This window comes from Protopterus annectens, chromosome 8.part0 (genome assembly GCF_019279795.1).
Source record: "Protopterus annectens isolate FY-2018-M chromosome 8.part0, PAN1.0, whole genome shotgun sequence".
NCBI lineage: Eukaryota > Metazoa > Chordata > Ceratodontiformes > Protopteridae > Protopterus > Protopterus annectens.
This window is the reverse complement of record NC_056741.1, coordinates 17,671,619-17,693,768: the sequence shown is the minus strand read 5'-3', so window position 1 is coordinate 17,693,768 and position 22,150 is coordinate 17,671,619. Positions and strand designations below refer to the sequence as shown.

The 22,150-nt window shown below is 42.3% G+C and overlaps 1 protein-coding gene across 1 annotated transcript in view; it reads left to right on the top strand.

Annotated features, from left to right (window-relative positions):
* The window catches only part of NOP2 (NOP2 nucleolar protein), a 776,755-nt gene that overhangs the window by 532,717 nt on the left and 221,888 nt on the right, over nt 1-22,150 (top strand). The window contains exon 13 of the mRNA XM_044079578.1: nt 21,082-21,171. Within this exon, the coding sequence (XP_043935513.1) occupies nt 21,082-21,171 (90 nt within the window). The remainder of the gene's footprint in view (nt 1-21,081; nt 21,172-22,150) is intronic.

Genomic DNA, 22,150 nt, shown 5'->3' with positions numbered 1-22,150 from the left:
CCTGCTAAACTGTAGCCTTGTTCTTTCTTGCCATACCGGCCAAGGGGCTCTTCTGCTATTTATTTATTATTTACTGGGAAAGTCCGACTTGGAACAAAGCCAGTTTTCAATGGAGGCCCAGTGAGAAACGCTCCAGACATGTCTTTTTAACATGGGAAGAAACCAGCGCACTCAGAGAAAACCCACACGAACACAGGAAGGACATGCAGACTCCACACAGAAGGCACCCCAGCTGAGAATCGAACCGGAGAACCTCTTGTTGTGAGGCAGCAACGCAACTGCTGCACCACTGCTCCTTATCTTTGTCCCTTAGGATATTCTGTTCCTCCTGGGGCTTTTCCTGTTGTGAGTGTGTGCATCTGTAGGTTACCTTTATGCCCTATGCCTTGCATGGGATAATGCATGTGTGATGTCTGTAAGTACTTAAGGCTTTGATATACTAGCCAGACATTGCACTTTCCTTGGCAGGTGATCCCTTAGGCTATGACTACTGCAACAGTGAAGAGAAGAACATCCACTGTTATGGTAAGATTTTACACAACTGTACTTTCCTGAAAGAACACTTCAGTCTGAAGGTAATGAGGGCTCTTCTGCAAGTTCTTCAGACTTTCACCCACCTTTGGAAATCCGGGCCACTCCTAGTGCACGCAGACAAACTCCACAGTTGTTGTACGTAAACAGGGAGGCACCAAGTCTTACCAGCTGTGCAGTTTAGCACAGGAGTCATGGAACTTAGCCATCCAGATGAACATCACGCTCACAGCCTCATATATCCTTCTGAGGACAGTGTGCTAGCAGACTCTCTTAGCTGCTGCCAGGAGGACCACCATGACTGGATGGTGAACATAGAGGTTTTCTGGATAATCACCATTCAGTGGGGCACACCTTAGATTGACCAATCACTTTCTCCAGTTCTGCTCCAGGGACCCTTGCCTCACAACCTGGAGGACAGATGCCTTTTCCTTCCTGTGGACAGAGAGGTTCTTCTGTGCCATTCCTCCTCTAAATGAGGCACAAAAGGAAGCACCCAGCCTCCTTTTACTGCCACCCTTTTGGCTGAGACAGCATTGGTTTCCCCTGCTGTTTCACCTGACAAAGGGAAATTACAGGAAAGTACCTCTTCAACCAGACCTTATTACTTGGAACAAAGGATTGCTAGTCCTCCCCAATCTTCCATCTATCAGCCTGACCATCTGCTTAGGATTTTAATTTCTCAAATACGCCTGTTCTCTGAAGAGGTCATTCAAGTCGTACAAGAGGTCAAGGGACCCGCTGCTAGAAAAGCTTGCACAACTAAATGGAAAAGGTTTTCCTGTTGGTGCCTCAAACATGGCCAGTAGTCACTATTATCTCCCTGTTGTACTACAATATCTCTGCAAGCTACTTTGATCAAGTTTAGCCTACTCTTCTATAAAAGCCCACCTGTCAGCTGTCAATGCCTGCCTTGCTCTTAGCCTTCCAGTTATGGCTAGAGTAGAGGTTAAGCTTTTCCTCAGGGGAGTCCTGCATCTTAACCCACCAAGGAAAACCCATCTCTCCCCTTTAAGATCTTAATTTAGTGGTAGAAAAGCTTACACTGTCCTTATGAACCATCATCATCTGCCGATTTAAAATTCTGTACTTGGAAAACTATCTTTTTCTTGGCTCTCACCTCTGCTAGGAGGGTTTCTAGGTTACAAGCTCTCATGGCCTTCTCTACTTTTCTTGTTTTTAACAAGGACAGGGTGAGTCTCAGGGCTAATCCATCCTTCATGCCTAGCTTAGTGAGCAAGCTGTCCCACAGTTGGGTTATTCATCTGCCCACTTTCTTTCCCATCCCATTAAACAGGGAGAGAGAATCTTACATTCTCTGAACATTCACAGACATGTCAGATTTATCTGGTTAAAACTAAATCCTTCAGAAAGACTGACCATCTGTATCATTTATGAGCCCTACGCTGGGCCAGATGGCCTCCAAACAAGCTGTCGCAGCTTGGATTTCTAAGGCAGTCTCTTTCTGCTACTCTCACTATGGTAAGGCCGTGCCTACCTTCCCTGAAGCACATTCCACTAAGGCAGTGGCTTCCTCAGGAGCTTTTCACAAAGGAATAGTCTCCAGGTCCATTTTGGAGGCAGTCACTTGGTCCTCTGTACACACCTTTACTAAACACTACAGAATTGGTACTTTCTCCAGGTCCAGGGCAACCTTTGCTAGGTTATTCCTGTCCAGACTGCTGGGCAACTCTTTTAAATAGCCAACCACCCCTTCCGCATTCATCTCTGGGAATCGACCATATGTCAGGAATACTTTCAACAATGACTTCAGCCAGGACATAGAAAAATTGTGTAAGAACTTACCATAACAGTAGATGTTCTGCTGATCACTGTTGCACTATTCCAGCCCACCCTCCATCCCCTCTTCTGTGTCTCACCTACCTACCTTTTCTTCTAGTTGTCTGTTTTAGTTCTGCTGTTACATGAGAATGGGGGGGGGAGTTTTCTTGCCTATTTGAGCTGTACCCCTCCTAGCTGACCTGTACCCATCTCTCAGCAGTCTTCAGACTGCTGGCTTGCAGATAGTCTGAAGATCCGCACTCATCCATCCATCTTTGTTCCCCAGTGCTTAAAAGCTGAGGTCATGCTTTGGATGTACGACCTGGGGAAGGAAAAGCTTTGATACCTTGACAGGACATCACCTGGTACAAGCCATATGTCAGGAATACTGCAACAGTATTCTGTGACTATTTTTTCTTTCTGCAGTAGTATTGTTCAGTTTGAATCGTATCTTTCATTCCCCATTTCTCCTCTCTAGTTTGCTATGAAGACATTTACATCTTCTGTTAGCATTTGCTTTCTGATGTTTCTTTCTGTGCCTTTTTTTTTAGTGAGTGTTTAGGCATGCTTCACACAACTTCTAGCTTTTTAACCTCCGTGTTCCATATATTAATCCTCCCTCTCATCACTACTTCCCAGGTTTTGTCTCTGCATTCATATTCCCACGTAATTTGTTTTATCCCTTCTGCTGTTCTTCCTTGTATGTCCAGCCGCAGTTAGACCTTTTTTTTTTAATTCATTTTGTTAAGTCTAGTAGACATATAAATGCACTGGTTAAGGATTTTCAGAGTTGCATATCCCGGGTTATATGGATCATTCTAATCTTGTCTGCCGTTCTTCATACCTCTTATCCTTCATCTTCTCATCCTGTCTGGCCAGCTGCCCTGTTTTGCTTCTCAGTTAGTTCTTAGTTTACTATTTTCTTTTTTCTTCTCTTATTTCCTCAAGTCTTTTGTACGCTTCAGACTGCTACCCCCCCCCCCCCCCCACACACACACACACACAGGCCACCTGATCCCTCCATGATAATCAAGCCTTGGTTCTCTCCACCCAGTTGTCCCATCTGGTCCTCTCTGAGGTGAAGGCGATTTGTTCCATTCTCTCTACCCAGGGGTGTGAAGGTGGGACAGTGGGAACAGTGTTGTCATCTACATGGATAATCAGATGAGAGGATATGTGCATCTTTTGGCCATTTCAGCCTGCCATACCCTGGACCTGCCATTGGCATGCTTGCTGTTTAACATTTACCAAAAGGGTCCTACATTTGAAACAACCCAGAAAAAGCATGGCTCCTGCTTGGGACTTGACCCATTCACATTTTGAGCCTGCAGCCATAGTTTTCCTTAAATTTCTAACTTGAAAAAAACAGCTTTGTTGGTAGCCATCAAACTCCGCAAGAGAGAGTATCAGGACTTCAGTGCCTGCTGTGTAAAGAACTGTATTTAGTCTTCCACAAGGACATAGTCGGACTGAGAACAAATCCCTCCTTTATACCAGAAGTAATCACAGGGCTTAGCCTCAGTCAGGCCATTTGATGATTCGCTTTCTTTCCCAATCTCCTTAACAGTGAGAAAAGGATACTGCAAAGTAGAGGGAACTATAGGAGCCCACACCATTGGAAGTATTGCCACTACTGTGCATTCCCCAAATGGCATTACTACTCAGCCTGTCCTAGAATCTTTTACATGGTCCTCTGCCCATATATTTTCCAAACATTACAAACTGGACATCTTTTGGAGAGTTAGAGTTGGTTTTGCTGTAGCTATCTTGACATGTATGCTGCAGCCTAGCCATTAATTTCTGGTCACTTTCCTATCTTTTTGAAACTCTGGGCCACCCAAATAATTAGAGCTACTACAGCAGTGAGCTAAGCAAGGAAGAAAATACAACTGTGTGAGAACTTCCACAGCAGTAGACGTTTGATTAGATCACTTGCAGTACTGTTCTCTCTCCCCCACCATCCTCTCATTCTTTGTTTGGTTATCCTGTGCTGGGGGTGGGTGTCATATGTTTGTGATGCACATCCTTCACATTCTCTTGAACAGGGCCTCAGGCCTGCTCAAGTGGGAGCAGATCTGGAAGCCGTACTTCTTTTACCCCTTCACTCAGCCTAGCATATGGGGGCCTCCCCCCCCCTCCATCTTCTTATAAGGGGTTTTCTAGAGCTTTGCTCCCTAGCTTTCAGCGTAGATGTCCTTTAGCTTTTCCATGCAAGAAAGCTGCAAAATAGCCTGGGTAGACTTTGGTCTTTTACTGGAAATGTCCCTGATGAAGGGACATCTGTCATTTCTAGAGAGCGAGAGAGAAGGGTACTTGTGCCTGGAACTTGAGCCAGATGTCAGAACTTCTCCAGCTGAAGTCTCATTAGACAGAACTACTGCAGCAGTGATCTGCTTGAACATCTACTGTTCTGGCAAGTTCTTGCGCACTTGTACATTTTGAAATGTTGTTATTTGTCTTTCGTCTTTTTCCTGGTAAGGGGTCGCCACAGCGGAAATCCAGTCCGCTAATGATTGGCAGTAGATTTTTACGAAACGCTGAGGTGCCAGCTCGACGCCCAACCTTCAACGAAGGCCCGCCCATTTACGCACGCATGTCTTTCGAACGCTACCCAACCGCGGGGAAGACATGCAGACTCCACACAGAAGGCACACTCCCAAGCCTATCTGAGAATCGAACGGGAGAACCCCTTGCTGTGAGGTAACAATGCTATCGCGATACCACCAATATGCAAATATTGATGAAGATCATAACTGAAGCAGCAGACAAAGCTGCATAGCTCTGAAAGTACGTGCTAACTTTTTTTTTTGTGTCACTTTTTTACTGCCATTCGCTGCCTGCATTGGGTTGAGCTTTATACTCTTGCAGCCAAGTCCATTGATGCATTACTGAAGAAATAAAGAAAAGATGAGTTAATTTTCTTTGCCTTTTCACAAACTGTCTTCAGTACCTTATGAAATGTACATTTCACATGGATTTTTTCACTGCATGTATACTTATTCATGTCATCTTTCAGGTGACACCTTGTTCTGTAAATGGAGCGGCAACCACTCCTGAGATATTTGTTTTAATGTACATATATTCTAATATTCATAACTGCAGGCACTAGGATATCTAGCGCATGATTAATCTATGCAGCCTGTCTCCTTTTTCTGTCATGTTTTTTATTACAGCCCGGTGCATATCAGTCCATTACTAATACAAAGCCATTATTAACCACATTTTTGATATCATGTTTAACAAACTATCCCCCTTGATTCATAGAATATTCATCTCATGCTTATTGTCAAACTCTACACACTTAAGTCTTGTGGTGTCAGACAACACAGTCTCCCTAATGCCAAAGTTGCCAGTCATGAGATTTACTGTTACTATGTAGGTAGTACTAAAATTCATTCTGAAAGTGCATTTTAACATGCAGGATCAAATATAGCTGTGTATGAGTGATGGTATATGCATGCTCCCCACCACTGACATTTGGTCATTTTTTTACTGTTGTTTAATGTGTGCATGGCTACATGGTTATACTATTTCTGTAAAGTCCATTAATGCAGTATTAAAGCAAATGTTTCAAAAAACATGCCATGTTTTCCTTATATTTTCACAGAATATATTTTGTAAAATAGTGCCTGTAAACTGCTGCAACCTTCTTTACACCTGTGACTTCTGTCGAATAAGGCATGGATGTCTGTCCCAGTTGTCAGAGCCGTGCTCTCTTCATCTATAGTGCCTGTAAACTGTTGCAACCTTCTTTACACGCCTGTGACTTCTGTCGAATAAGGCATGGATGTCTGTCCCAGCTGTCAGAGCCATGCTGTCTTCATCTATAGTGGCTGTAAACTGTTGCAACCTTCTTTACACACCTGTGACTTCTGTCGAATAATGCATGGATGTCTGTCCCAACTGTCAGAGCCGTGCTCTCCATCTTTCAGCCAGGCAGAGGCTGATGCCCTGGGATGTCAGCAAGTTCCCCTTTTTAAAGCTGCGATCTGCCTGCAACATCTTCTGGTCATTCTTGTTACAGTTTGTGTTCACATTGTATGTTGTACATCATGCCTGTAGTCTGTCAATTTGCCACAGCTGACCAGAGCTTGCTGATCAGGCAGAGCTGACGGAGAGATAAACATGCCCACAGTAATTCATTTCATCTTTTGCCAGCAAATAATAAAGGCATTGTATTATCCCGAACCCACAAGCAACCAGATGCAGACAGTAATTATTGTATGTATTTTAGTTCATTGCCAGCCTATCTAGCAGTAACATGTCTGGCTAGCTGAGAAATAATTGCTTATAATAGTGCATGTCTGGTTGTTTAGAAAATGCAAGAAACAATCACTCCATCCCCTAAACAAAGTCATGGTGGACATGGTCAATGGGAATGACGGACTAGCTGAGAAGTGTTGCTCCTATTAATGCACTGCTTTTTGTTTCAAACACAAGCAAGCCCCACTACAGCCAACTGTAAAACTTCTTGTAATGAGTGGGAGCAATAGGCAAGCCTTAGTGGTTAGGTGAGACCATGTATTGGCAATAATGTGTTAAATGTGCTTGCATACAAAACATCCATGAAAGTCCTCTTGCTTCCCAGCTCCCTTTTTTTAACTGCAGCAATGATGGCTGGGCTGTGGGCAGCAAACGTGATTGATTTGTTAGTACAAGAAATATCACCCATAGCAAGGTAGTTCAGCTAGTTTCAAACTGCTCATATCCTGAAAGCCCTGTGCTGAGATGTCCTTCAAGAATGAAACTGCAGTCCTCGGTCAGCCAGATTCCAAAGTCTGGGTCCGGCGTCGGCCGATATCGGCTCCTCCCCGACGTCAGAGCGGCTGGAGTATAAAGGCATCAGCCGACGCCATCTTCTTCAGTCTTTCTTGCCGCGCGGTGCCCGAAGCAGAAGCAGTTCGCAAGTGCCGGTCGGTCAGCTCCTGTGTTTCAGTTACCAAAGTCATCTTAAAGCTAAGTACCCCGTTGGGGAACATTTTTTCTTGCCTCAGCCGATGTCAGAACAAATTGAGAAAGTTAATAATTGTTTGTCTTGTGGTAAACAAATACCTCATAAGGACTTCCATTCTTTCTGCCTCCCTTGCCTGGGCCCAGACCACGACGTCTCGGCCTGTGCTGCCTGTGCTTGCTTTAATAAGCGCACTCTTAGGCGCCGGGCAGTGTTTGCCGAAAGCTTTTTTGGCGAATCTTACGCTTACAACATGCCGTCGGAGCAACCGACAGCACAAACTACCAAAAAACGAAAGGACTGGGACCGACATCCTCGGCCCGCGTCTTCCATAGATACAACGCCTAAGCCCTCCGCGAGTGTTTCGGTCCCTTCGGAAGCGGTAATTCAACCACTCCAGGCTGACGACACCGCTTTAACTCGTCCCTCCGTGTCGGAGACTACACCGGCGCCAGTTGTTGATTTTCCTCCGGATACCGAAGTTCTGGATCTACCCGATGCCATTCCAGTGGACAAGGTTTCCCCTGCACGTGGGGCAGCTAGGCCTCCTGTATCCATGTCAATCAAGGCCTTTGCACGTGCTAAGGCCGCCAGCCAGGCCAAGGCCCATCCTAAGCCTACTTCTCAGGCCCCTTCTTCAGACAAACAAATCATGTCTCTGGCTGCAGATCTAATCTCACTTATCAGGGGTTCTCAGCCTCACCCAGACCGAGGTTCTCAGCCACCTGCAGAAAAAAGGCCTAGAACTGAGCAGGCAGACAACCTCTCTTCAGATGAAGCCTCTGGGGATTCTGAGCATTCAGACACCCAAGAAGAATCCTTCCAGGCCTATGAGGACTCTGATGCTGAGGAATCTATTCCCTCTGCCTCTCCTCCAGAGGATTTCTCTTTCAGTGAAATCCTCCACTCCATGAGGGAACATTTTAAGTGGCAGGGTCAGGATTTCTCTGATTCTAGGAAAAGGTTGCGTACCTTCCTTAAGCTTCCCCAGCACAGGCCTTTAGCTATTCCTCCAGTTTTGGATGTCCTGGATGATGTTTTTTCCGACTCCAGTGCTTCCCCTGACTCTCTCCCTCCTGCTCCTGTCAAGCCAGACCGATATTATAGGGTCCCTGACACTCACAAGCATCTCTTTAAGGCCCACTCTATGGATCTAGAAACTATTTCACAGGGCCCCAAAGGAGTGGCTGCCTCCTCAGCCAAGAATCCACTTTCAGCTGACAGGGAAGCAAGGTCCCTGGAGAGATGGGGTAAAAAGGTTTATACCTCTTCCACCCTTGCCTTGAGGTCTCTTAACTGCCTATTTCATATGTTTCAGTACCAGGATTATTTACTGGATGATTTGCAGAAAAAGATAGCTTCTCCTGAGCCTATAGATAGAAAGGCATTGCAGGATTTGGTGCATAACACTCAGCAGGTTAATAATCATTTTCTACAGTGTGGTTATGATGCATTGGAGGCTTCATGTAGGGCAGCTATGACAACAGGGGCTGTTATCCGTAGACATGCTTGGTTGAAAGAACAGCCACTGCCAGATCATGTTAAAGTAAAGCTCCCAGACGCACCTCTGGATAAACAGAAGCTTTTTGGTGCTAATGCTCAGGATGTGTTGAAATCTATTGAGGAAAAGGCAAAATCAGTACAGACCGTAAAGGATTTCCTTCAGGTTCAGCCACCAAGGTTCAGCAGGAACTGGCCTTCAAAGAATTGGTCCTTTCCAGACTATAACAAGTTTCAAAGGGGAAAGAACAGGCGTGCACGAGGTAGAGGGCAACACAGAGGCTCCTACAGGGGACGCCAGTGGCAGCCACAGAATCAGAGAAGTGGCACAGGTAGTTCACCTGCACCACAGGGACAATCACAATGACTTACCTTTCACTCCGCCTACCAAGGCTCAAAGAGAAGCACCTCTAGGCGGAAAATTATCTCTATTCTCAAAAAACTGGCACATTATAATGACAGACAATTGGATTTTGGACATAATAGACAGAGATTACAGGTTCCACTTCCATACCTTACCAACAGGACAAGGCATGCCAAACCTGCCACAAAATCAAAGGGCAGAGGCACTCATAGAAGTCTCAAAGCTGTTACACATGAAAGCAATAGAGAAGGTTCCTCCTCAGGAACAAGGCCAGGGATTTTATTCAAGACTGTTCCTTGTTCCAAGAAAAGAGAAACAATGGAGGCCTATACTGGACTTGTCCGTTCTAAACACTTTTCTCATGGTGCCAAAATTCAAGATGCTGACGTTACAGCAACTTCTTCCCATGCTGGGCAAGGGGTCTTGGCTGGTTACTCTGGACCTCAAGGAGGCATACCTGCATGTCCCTATCAGACACAGTTGCAGAAGATACCTCAGATTTCTTGCAGGAACAGAGCACTATCAATTCTCAGCATTGCCGTTTGGCTTATCTACTGCGCCCAGAGTATTCACGAAATGCCTTGCATCAGTAGTGGCACATTGCAGACTCAGGAGGATTCAAATATACCCTTACCTGGACGATTGCCTAATACAAGCAGACAGCAAACAAACCTTGATAAAACATTTGCATTACGTTATTCGGTTGCTACAGGCTTTGGGATACACAGTCAACATTCAAAAATCAAACCTACTGCCATCCCAAGAGATTATTTTTCTAGGAGCAAAACTGGACACACAGTTACAAATGGCTTTCCTCACAGAGGAGAAACAAGAGCATTTAACAGCCTACTTCAAAGGCCTAGCAAAATTAACCCACCTGACCGCAAGGAAGACCCTGGCAGGCTCTGGGCTTCATGGCATCTTGCATTCTTCTAATCCCTCTGGCAAGACTACACATGAGGAAGCTGCAATGGTACCTAAAAAGCTTGTGGTCGCAACACAGCCACAGCCTAGAAGACATAATACCACTAATACCATGCCTGCAAAGGGAATTCTTATGGTGGGCTCAAGCAAGTTACTTGAACGAGGGCATGCTTTTCAACAAACCTCCAACAAGTCAAACTATTACAACAGACGCCTCAGACCATGAATGGGGGGCCCACATGGACGGCAGAGGCATTCAAGGCCATTGGACTCCCATGGAGATGCAGCAACACATAAATCAAAAAGAGATGCTGGCAGTCATACATGCAATAGAAGCCTTTGGAAAATCTCTTCAGCAAGGTCATCTGCTAATAAGGACAGACAACACCACTGTCATGTGGTACATAAACAAACAAGGGGGCACTCATTCCTACCCCCTCTGCAGACTATCAATGATTCTTTGGGAGAAGTCCCTGAAACTAAACATCTACTTGCAATCCCAGTTTGTTCCGGGCAAGGACAATATACTGGCAGACAGGTTGAGCAGAGATTTCTTGGATCCACACGAATGGATGCTACATCCACGCATTTTCTCACAAATAACAGCTGCATGGGGAAGACCAGACATGGACCTCTTTGCATCTCATCTCAATCACCACCTGGAAAGGTTCTGCACAAGGATACACCATCCTCTAGCTTGGAAAACGGATGCTCTCTCCTTCAGCTGGAATGCTCTAACAATTTATGCATTCCCTCCTCTACCTTTGATCACCATGGTGTTACTGAAGATCAAGGCAGAACAACCAAGAGGAATCTTGATAGCTCCAGACTGGCCAAGGCAGCACTGGTATCCACTACTACTGAGCATAACTCACACAAACAGTGGCCCTTGCCTCAATGGCCTCTACTCCTGACTCAACACTGTTACAAGACTGTTCTTCAGAACCTGCAAACCTTAAAGCTGACAGCTTGGAGAGTTCCATGACTCAGTCCCATGACTCCCTCTCCAAAAAAGTGCAGGAAATTTTGCTGGAATCACGCAGACCTTCCACCAGAAAAACCTGTTCGGCAAAATGGAAGAGATTCACCATCTGGAATGTCAACAAGAGACAAGATCCATCACGGATGAACATACCTCAGATATTAGAATACTTGGCAGAAATGTTTCACAGTGGCCTTTCATATTCTTCCATCAAAATCCACGCCTCGACTATCTCAGCACATTACAACTGTGATCTACCTGTATTTTCGCATCCCTTGCTAAGACAGTTCCTAAGAGGCATAAAGAATATCAAACCTCCAAGGAAACTACCAATTCCTGCATGGGACCTCAATTACGTTTTGGAAAAATTAACTCTTCCTCCTTTTGAACCAGCAGCAACTTCAGAAATGCAGTTTCTCTCCTGGAAAACAGTTTTCCTGCTGGCAGTCACCTCAGCAAGAAGAGTCTCGGAGATACAGGCCCTCATGGCAGTTCCTCCTTTTCTCATCTTCCATCAGGACAGAGTTTCCCTTAGGACCAATCCTTCATTCATGCCTAAGGTGATATCCAGAGTGTCTCTAAACCAGGCAATTCACCTGCCAACTTTCTTTCCTAACCCTCAAAATAAAGGGGAAAAGCTGCTGCATACTTTGGACATTCACAGACAACTACGCTACTACTTGGACAGAACAAAGTCCACCAGGACATCTGACCAACTGTTTGTAGCCTATGCAGCTGCAGTGCAAGGAAAAGCAGTCACCAAACTATCTCAAAATGGATTGGACACTGCATCAGATTCTGTTATTCCTTTCATGGAAAAAGTGTGCCAGCAAATATTAGACCACACTCCACCAGAGCTATGGCCACATCCACAGCCTTTCTAAGAGGGGTGGCTACAAAAGATATTCTAGAGGCTGCTACATGGAGCTCCGTGCATACATTTACCAAACACTACAACCTGCCATTATACTCCAGATCCCGAGCAGGCTTTGCTTCGGCAGTCCTGCAGGGCCTTCTAGCTACACCATCTCTTGCTTAGTCCTACCACCCCCAGCTTGGCTATGGTATTCAACCCATATGTTAGGACTGCAGTTGCATTCTTGAAGGACATAGTACAGTTTTGTACCTACCATAAATGTAGATGTCCGATAGATATGCAACTGCAGTCAGGTTTTCCCTCCCTCCTACCCCTCTGTTTCTCCCCTGTTGGGTCCTTCCTCCCCTTACCTATCAGCTGGGGTTTTATCCATTCATTATGGTGTATCTGTTTATTACTATTATATATGTTTGTTTTTGTTTGTATATCCATTCACAAAATTTAGCCTTCCTTGGAGGGCACCTGGCATCTGGGGCAAGAAACACTGAAGAAGATGGCTTCGGCTGATGCCTTTATACTCCAGCCGCTCTGATGTCGGGGAGGAGCCGACATCGGCCGACGCCAGACCCAGACTTTGGAATCTGGCCGACCGAGGGGCTACCTGAGGCAGGACAACCCATATGTTAGAACTGCAGTTGCATATCTATCGGACATCTACATTTATGGTAGGTACAAAACTGTACTTTTCTTTCCACATTGGAACTGGCGGCTGTTCATGTGACAGGCTGGTAGTCCACAGCAGGTCATTAGAATTGGTTTAAGACGCCATGCTGGCAGTCCCTCCTTCTCAAAACACAACGGTTAGCATATTTCTGAGATACAGTATGTATCACAGAATTGCCATTTGGGACAAAAACTGTTCCTGCATATGCTGGCTAGACTGTAATAGATTAACTGTATTGAAAAAAGAATCCATTTCAAACTCAATGCTGTCCACTGGTTTAACATTTATCTGGAAAACTGAACTTTCCAGGCATATAGGTATACTCCATTGTTGGAGTACTCCAGGGGTCAGTTCTTGTCCCTTACTTTTCTCGTTCTGTATAAGTGATTTGCCTTATGATTTACTCCATACCAGCATGATTATGTATACAGATGGTGTACAAGTTTTATTGGTAAGTAGGACCCTTTCTGGCTTCATCACACATTACAGAGCTGTTTCACCAGTCTGTAATTGGCTAATTAGCAATAGATTTAATAATTAATCCCATGCAATCTAGCATTGTTATTTGTTACACCTTAAAAAATGGCCAATCTACCCCTAACAATTGTAGGAGACAACTCAAATACTGCAGTACCTAATGATACATAGCAAAATAAGAGTCTTCCTCTGCTCTTCTTTACAGACAACACAATCAACAAAATGATTTCACAAATGAAACTTTGCTACAAAAATTCTCTCTTGTTATCCCCAACTGTGAGGCAGTCTACAGCTAGAAAAGTCCTCATTCCCAAAACTGAATATGCCTTACCTTTATTAGCAATTCTTTCTAGCACCAAAAAACAAAAACTACAGGTATTAGAAAACAAGATTTGTCAGTTTGTACTTCTTTGTGGGCACAAAGCTAAGTACAACAGTCTGCACTGTGTATGAGAATGAGTTAAAAAAATAAAAGTTATAACAGTACAGCAAAAAGCACAGGAGCAGTTCACAGCTAAACAAAGCAGTTCTCATGTATGCATCGCTCTGCTTCAAAGAAAGACATCCAACGAAACAAGGTATTAGGAAAAGTCAGTTTATTCTGTTAACAAGATCGGTTAGCGCTTTCACACATGTGGGCTTCTTCAGACCAAAAACTAATTCATTTTAAAACACTGAAATTTATACACCTATGGAATGAGTCATAGTGACATCACATCCTGTCAAACATAATCTCATACGAACTACTAATAGTTTAAAAAATAGTTTAAAAATACACATCTATCAACCATTCACAAATAATCGATTCAATATTAAATATTATAAAAATCAAACCTAGAAAAAAATCAATTAATAAATAAAAGCATATATAAATTATATGCATACAAGAAATTTTGTATATATAAATGAATTATTTCTCATTAAGTATTATTTCATATTCAGCACATAATCACAAATAAATGTTACTTAGTCATGTAGTTTGTGTTTTAATATGTTATTCATAGAACAATGTTACTTGAATGTTTTTGTGATTATGTGCTGAATTTGAAATAGTATTTAATGAGAGAGATATTATTTATATATACAACATTTCTTATATGCATAATATGCTTTTATTTGATTTTTTTCTAGGTTTGATTTTTATAATATTTAATATTTAATCAATTATTTATGAATGGTTGATGGATGTGTATTTTTTAAACTATTAGTTCGTATGAGATTGTTTGACAGGATGTGATGTCACTATGACTCATTCCATAGGTGTATAAATTTCATTGTTTTACAATGAATTAGTTTTTGGTATGAAGAAGCCCACATGGGTGAAAGCACTAACCGATCTTGTTAACAGAATAAATTGACTTTTCCTAATACCTTGTTTCATTCATAGTTTCATAGGTAGGTAGTAGGCTATTGACCCTAGGGCCTATATAAGCTTAGCCAAGAAAATTATTTTCCTGTGCCACTGTCGAGCAGAGCCACAGAAGTGATCCCCAGGGTGAATTTCCTTTCTCCCATCAAATCATAAAGATTTTTCTTGAGTGCTAATGAGGAGTTTTGTTTGATATAGATAGGTAGTTTGTTCCAGAGTATGGGAAGGCTCTGGGACAGAAATCTATCCCTCCAGCATGTTCTGTTTATTGTGGTAACAAGGTTTAGGTCCCTTGAGTGTGTAGGTCATAGGGATTGGGATTTCTTGAAGTGGAGCATGTCTACAAGCTCTGGGTTTGACATAGCTTTGTGCGTTAGGCAGAGATCGCCTTTGAGTAGGCGATATGCGACGGAGTAAAGCTGCAGTTTTTGAGGTCTGCATAGGGCATCTGTTTGAGGCCAGTAATCCTCTTTGTGAGGTATTTCTGTGGCCTTTCCAGTTGTTGTAGATGTCTTGTGAGGTACATAACTGGAAAAAGAACCGGACCAGGAAGAAGATACACCAGCAACCAGGAAGTGGAATAATTCGTAGTAAATTCACAAATGCAGATTCGTTTAATCCAAACAAACACAATGCAAAGTTCAATTACTTCCTTTAATCCAAATAAAACGAAGTTGAAAACGCACAAGTGCTTTCGCTCAGAAAAATTCTGAGCTTTATCAAGTGACACCATGTTGTTACATCAGGTGTCTTACATAGCATAAGAATCCTTCAATTAATTAACAAATGCTGTTAATCAGCATTTTAAAGAGACTATGCGCTTTTAAACATGCGTCAAACAGTTAATTTAAAACCAAAAGTATAAAAGTAACAGTTATGTGTATTTAAAAATTACATGTTGCTATGTGCGTTATAACTAGGTATATTTAAACCATAGAAATAACCAAAAGACAGTTGTCCACAATTTCCCTAGCATTTGACATTGCAATGTAACTTACTTTATTATTAAAAACATTCACTTTTTTTTAAATAGTTATATTTAAATTAAATAAAATATTATACCAAATATTTTTCATAAAATTGTAACTTAAAACCAATAATTAATGTGGATATGTTATTACTTTCCTAACCTTATTACCAAATCTGTAGAGAAAAAGGACCATTCAGCTGGTAATGAAAGGGGGCTGGTATGTAATAAGTCACTCCTATACATAAACGTTTTGTATAATACTATTACATCAAAAAAATATATGGATATCTTTTAATACATTTTTACATATTAAATAACAATCTTTTCTCTACAGATTTGGTAATAAGGTTAGGAAAGTAATAACATATCCACATTAATTATTGGTTTTAAGTTACAATTTTATGAAAAATATTTGGTATAATATTTTATTTAATTTAAATATAACTATTTAAAAAAAACGTGAATGTTTTTAATAATAAAGTAAGTTATATTGCAATGTCAAATGCTAGGGAAATTGTGGACAACTGTCTTTTGGTTATTTCTATGGTTTAAATATACCTAGTTATAACGCACATAGCAACATGTAATTTTTAAATACACATAACTGTTACTTTTATACTTTTGGTTTTAAATGAACTGTTTGACGCATGTTTAAAAGCGCATAGTCTCTTTAAAATGCTGATTAACAGCATTTGTTAATTAATTGAAGGATTCTTATGCTATATAAGACACCTGATGTAACAACATGGTGTCACTTGATAAAGCTCAGAATTTTTCTGAGCGAAAGCGCTTGTGTGTTTTCAACTTCGTTTTATTTGGATTAAAGGAATTAATTGAACTTTGCATTGTGTTTGTTTGGATTAAACAAATCTGCATTTGTGAATTTACTACGAATTATTCCACTTCCTGGTTGCTGGTGTATCTTCTTCCTTGTGAGGTACATACCAAAAGGGGCATTGGGGGGGGTCTAATGAGTGACGAGTAGAGGGGAACAATGACCTCTTTTTTCCTGGATGAGAGACCTTTTGTGATGAGGTGTGCCATGTAGAAGGATTTCCTAACTACTGTGGCAATGTGATTATCAAAGGAGAGACTACTGTCCACCTGTGTCCCAAGGTCTCTTATCACACTTTTGGTGTTAAGTAGACTACTGCCTATGTGGTAGTTCATGGGTACAGAGTTTTTACCAAAGGGGATGACAGTGCACTTTTTGGCATTGTGCTTGAGGCCATGGCTTTGATACCAGGCATCTGTCTCAACGAGGCCCTTTTGTAGGATGTTCACTTCTTTTGGAGTTTTGATTCTGGCTCCTAGTTTGCAGTCCTCTGCGAACTTAGTTAGCCAAAGACCTTCTGTGTTGGCCTGTACTTCAGAGAAATAGATACCAAACAGTAGAGGACCCAGGACTGAACCCTGTGGTACTCCACTTGTCACTGGTCTGAAGTTGGATTTGGAGTCTGCTACTTTCACAGTGTGGGTTCTGTCAGTGAGCCAGTTGGCAACCCATCTTGTGACATAGGGATTTATACCTAGTTTAATGAGTTTATCTATAATTCCAGAGTGGGGGATGGTGTCGAAAGCCTTGGCGAGATCTAGATAGGCTGTGTGAACCACCTTACCCTCATCTACGGCTTTGGTGACTGCTTCAAAGAAGTCAATCAGGTTTAGGAGCCTTTTACAAACCCGAACTGGGTGTGGTCCTGAGTTTGGAGATTACCAATGTCATTGTTTATAAGTTCCATGATGATACGTTCCATAGCCTTGCAGACCAGGCTCGTTAGGCTAATGGTGCGGTAGTTTCTGGGGTCTGTGGTGGCTCCCCCTTTGTGGAGTGGGATAACCGTCGCTGTGCGCCATTCAGTGGGCACATAGCCTGAGGTGAGGCTATGATTGAACATGGTACTTAGGTGGGGTGCCAGTTCGTTCTGTAGGTTATGTAGAACACAGCCTGGGATGTTGTCAGGTCCCATGGATGCTGTGTTCTTGGCTTTGGATAGTGTGTTTTTTACCTGTGCAGCCGTGATTACAGGAACTTTGCATTCTTCTTGTATAGAGATGGGCCCTTTAGGGGGATGACAGGGGGGTAGAGTTATCACTGAACCTATCTACCAGGATGTTGGCAATATCAGTTGGTTCTGTATATTTAATGCCATTGTGCAGTAACTCAGAGCAGATCTGAGTGTTGCCATTGAGATTTTTGACATAGCTATAGAATGCTTCGTGGTTGTCTTTAGAGTCTGTGGTGATTTTGTTTTCATAACTAGCTTTGGAGGATTTTATGAGGGATCTCTTTGCACTGCAGAAATCGTTGGATGTCTTTATTTGAAGCAGAAGGATGCGTACATGAGAACTGCTTTGTTTAGCTGTGGATGGCTCCTGTGCTTTGTGCTGTGCTGTTGTATCTTTTGTTGGAGCTTGAGGAGCATTCATCCCCTGGTAACATTCATTGTTGTATTAAAAAATAAAAGTTGTTTGGCAAGTTATATCTTGGTTGGGTAAGGATATGGCTGTTTCTTTAGAAGAGGGAGGATTTGTGTATAATTATTGGTGAGAACATTTGGTTTGGTTGTGATTTAGGGTTGTATGATCAAGAGATGTGTACGAGAAAGATTTGCTATGATTTTAGTTAGTTTTGGTTTTGGTTTGGTGTTGGGCTTTGTGATCAGGTTATGAGCGCATGTGCTTATATATGTGCACGCACAGATGCATGCTTTCAGAAGAGTTTAGTATAGTTGAAGTTTTTCATCCCTATTGTCACTGACTTTTTTTGATGGTTAGCTTATCCTAGTTCTGTGCTTTTTAGTTCCTTGTGCATTGATGGTGATACCCTGGTATTACCTTTCACTGTGTCAGTCATTGTTGTGAAGGAAGCAGGTATGTTCATCATGGTAGGGATTACTTCTGCACCAGAGGGAAGAATGGGACAGCTGAGACCATTATAGTATTGTCCTATTGTGGGGTTTTGAATGCCCTAGCTAGTCATCCCATCACATGCTAGATATGCCTGCAAACAAAAGTGTTCACAGACTAAATGGGGGGTGAACTCTGCCTATGCAGTCAGGTCACGTAGTCCCTCGTCTCCAACAGGGATGTTTTAGCCACACCCAAAGCAGTTTTTGGAATGCTTGGTTATCAGCCTTTATTCCCCCAGTTATAGAGAGATAAATGAGCAGGTGTAGCATCTTCGTTTTTATCCAAGACCAGTTCTGCTAACTGAACCTGGTGATTTCTGCCGTAAGCATCAGTTCTTATCTTTTTGCCAAGGAGCTGACTGCAGTTTTTTAGGGGTTCAGTTTTGTCATCATATTAGGCTGTGTGTAATTGCCAGTAATGTGGGTGTCTGTGCGCACATGTGGAGGCATGCACAGTGCACTGCAGAAATAGGTTTTAAATATTTGATTAGGAGAATGTAAGAAGATGATATTGATTGATTAGAAAATGGGGAAGGGGATTATGGAATAGGTGTTCTGAGGAGTTGGCTGAAGCAGCTGTGTATTGGTGGTGGTGACGTGTATTTGTGTGCATGCTAAACAAATAATTTGCAGCTTCTGATTTGGGAATTAAAGTAGGTTGAGAAAGGAAGTAGTTATGGTGCTAAGCTGAAAGAATGAAGTTGAGAATGTGAGTGGAAAAAGGAGCAGGAGTTTATGTGGTAATAAGATAGTCTGCATATAGAAAGATCGAGTGGGACTGGTTTAGGTAGGAATTGTATAGTGAGGAGATGCAGAGAAATTAGTGAGGGAGAATCTTGAGGGGGTTAGACAGTATAAAGGAGGAAGTTTGTGGAGGGGATAAAATAAGTTGAGGGAAATTGGTATTTATTTTTCTTTTTAACGGTTGACAAATGGCCATATGGACAATTTTTTTAGGATCAACCCAGGAACAAACTAAAAATAGTATTGAGAGCACTAAACATTGCAAAGATTTTATTGCTTAAAGGTGTTTCATATTTTGCTGTGGGTTAGCCATAAAGTATTAGCTGATGCGAGTTTTTACAAAATGCTTAACTGCATGTAGCCTCTCGCATGTATACATATCCTTTCTCAAGTATATTTACAATATGTCACAGTTTTTTGAGGAGGGTAGTTTAAGTGGATAACATGAGGAGCAGGGAGGGAGTATTAGTTGGTTGAAAGGGAGTAAAAGCTGAAAGGTAATTGTAGATGTAGGAAGGCACGCTGTTAACTTACCTTGTTGAGAGTTTGCATGTATATTACGAGAAGTTACTATGAGAGTATGGAACTCTCTGTAACTTTAAAAGTTGGGAACACATTTATTAAGGGAGTAAGCAAATCATCAGAATCTGAGGAGAGGTTGAATTTGAAGTGGTCAGGTTGTGTGTTAAGGGGGTATTCTGTTATTTTTACAAGATGGCAGAAGAAGGCAGTTTAGCTTATTGTTTGCCAAGTGCATTTAACATTCTAAGTCCCTTCCATTTCCCCATCTCTTTCTTTCCCTCTTGAGTACCTATTTGGAGTCTCTTCACCACCCCTTCATATCCTTTGGCTAGCTGTCCTTCCCATAAGAAAGAGCAGCGGATGGTGAGATAGATATCACACTGTACTAGAGATCGGAATGATCTGCGACCAGAGAGTTAATCAAAGTGAGTAAGACAAAGTAGTAGATTCTCAAATCTCTGATGGATGCATGTAGAATAGAGTGAAATTATGAAAGGGTTTTCTGAATGTGGCCAGAACAGAAGGAAAATAAATCAAATTCTCCTGTCATTCACCAAAGCACATCCCTCCACCAGACCACTTAACCCTCAAAAAGGTTGTTATACAGTTATTTAACGCCATGATGTAGAAGGATGAAGCTCGGACTACAACCCATGATACCAGAGTTTGATTTGCTGTCTTGGAGGTGTCTCAGCTGACTCAGGAAGGTTGAGACTGAGCAGTTGACTCTGACTCCCCCCGTCCTGGGGGAATGAGAGACTGCCTTGATTTTGACTCTGCTGGAAAAGTGATAGTGCACTGCAGCCTACTGGCGGGACTTGTGCAGGTGCATATATGATGTCAGGGAGGGAAAGACCTGGTAGACTTGCACACAGGTGAGACCATCTTTCAGCTTGTTGGGGGCTGGGCGGTTAGACTGTTGCAGGAAAATTCTTATGGCTGCCTGGAGGCTGGCCTCCCATAGTTGTAACTTGTCTTGTGGGGTGTAACTAATTTGCCACTCGATTGTGGAAGGGTCGATAGTTGGCAGGGAGCATGGGAAATCCAGAACTAAGAAGGCTAGGTCTCTGGGCCACAGTTACAGAAAGCCATGGCTGTTCATTAAGAAGTCAAAGGATGGGTATTCTATACTTAAAACTTACAACATAAACATGGAGGAGCGGGGATTTGGGGTTCTTGACCAGTTTGTGAAGTATTGCAGGCTTGATTTTCTCCTTCATTGTTGTAGGTGTGCACCGGGCATCATGTGGTCAGATCGGACATGTAGCCGTCTCAGGGGCTAATGTAGTAATAAATTATATTGTCTACTCTTAATGCATCTGTAGAGTACAGAGATTATTACAAAAGGATGTGCAAGACTGCCTTGACTAGAATATCCTTGCTTTCTGTTACTAACTGATGTTTTGTTATATACAGAAGACATTGTAACCAAAACATTTATATTAGGATTCCACATGGTGATTGTATACTGCTAGCATATATTTGCTTTATTGAATTTTTTTAATGTTTTAGGTCATAGGAGGCTTTGATAGAGTCCTACTGGATGCTCCATGTAGTGGAACTGGAGTTATTTCCAAGGATCCTGCTGTCAAAACTAACAAGGTAAGCATCTCTGTATAATGTGCATCTGGGTGTTGATATGATGGTTAAGGTGTTTACCTCATAAGCACAAGGTACAGGGTATGAGTCTTGCCTTTGAGGCAGTTTGGCTAGGCTTAAAACGGTCCACAATGGCAGTTAGCCTAGTGTATGCCTGTTAGCCTATGAAACAGTTTGCCTCTGTTAATTTTGATGTAGTAGTAACCATGGAGACAGTGTTGCCTGACATGTAGCAGACATAACGCCAGTACCTGCACATGCCTGTTTATATTTTTATTTATGCTTTAACCAAGTTATTGCTACTTGACAGTGCACATTTACAGGGGCACCCAGGAAGAAAAGCTCAGATAGTATGATGTGAGGGAAGTGTGACACAATAAAAGCATTGTAAAGCAAAGAAAAGCATAAAAACTGGGAAAATATAGAAAACCTGTACCTTACACCGATATTTACACATACTATAGTCGTTTATCCTAAAGTTATATTTGACAATTTGCAAATTGGAACAAAGGGGTTCATGCCTTTCTGCTATGTGTATTTCAGCAGAAGAGACTGAATAGTTTTCAAATAAAAGTAACTATAGATTAGATGAAACAAGTGCAAGAAGCCAGTGATTTCATAAACTCTATGTGCATACTCACTCTCGTCCACAAGGACTTGTCATTTGTGAGGCAATGCACATACCAGCTGCATGACTTACACCCTCTGCATGCCTGTGTCTGTGTGTATGTGTATTTAACATATGACTGTCAGGACATACTCTAACAGAACAAACATACTCACTTGACAGGTGGTGCATGCATTGCTAAGACTCACTTCAGTTCTTGCTTCAGACACTACACTGTGCGTAGTTACACACACAGGGAAATGTTAGCAGACAAGTAGCAAATAAGTCGGTCATTAAGTATATTGGGCCGTGCTACATCCTCAACCTAATTAATAAGCTGCATGATAATAGAGTAATTGCTGCTGCTGCTACACA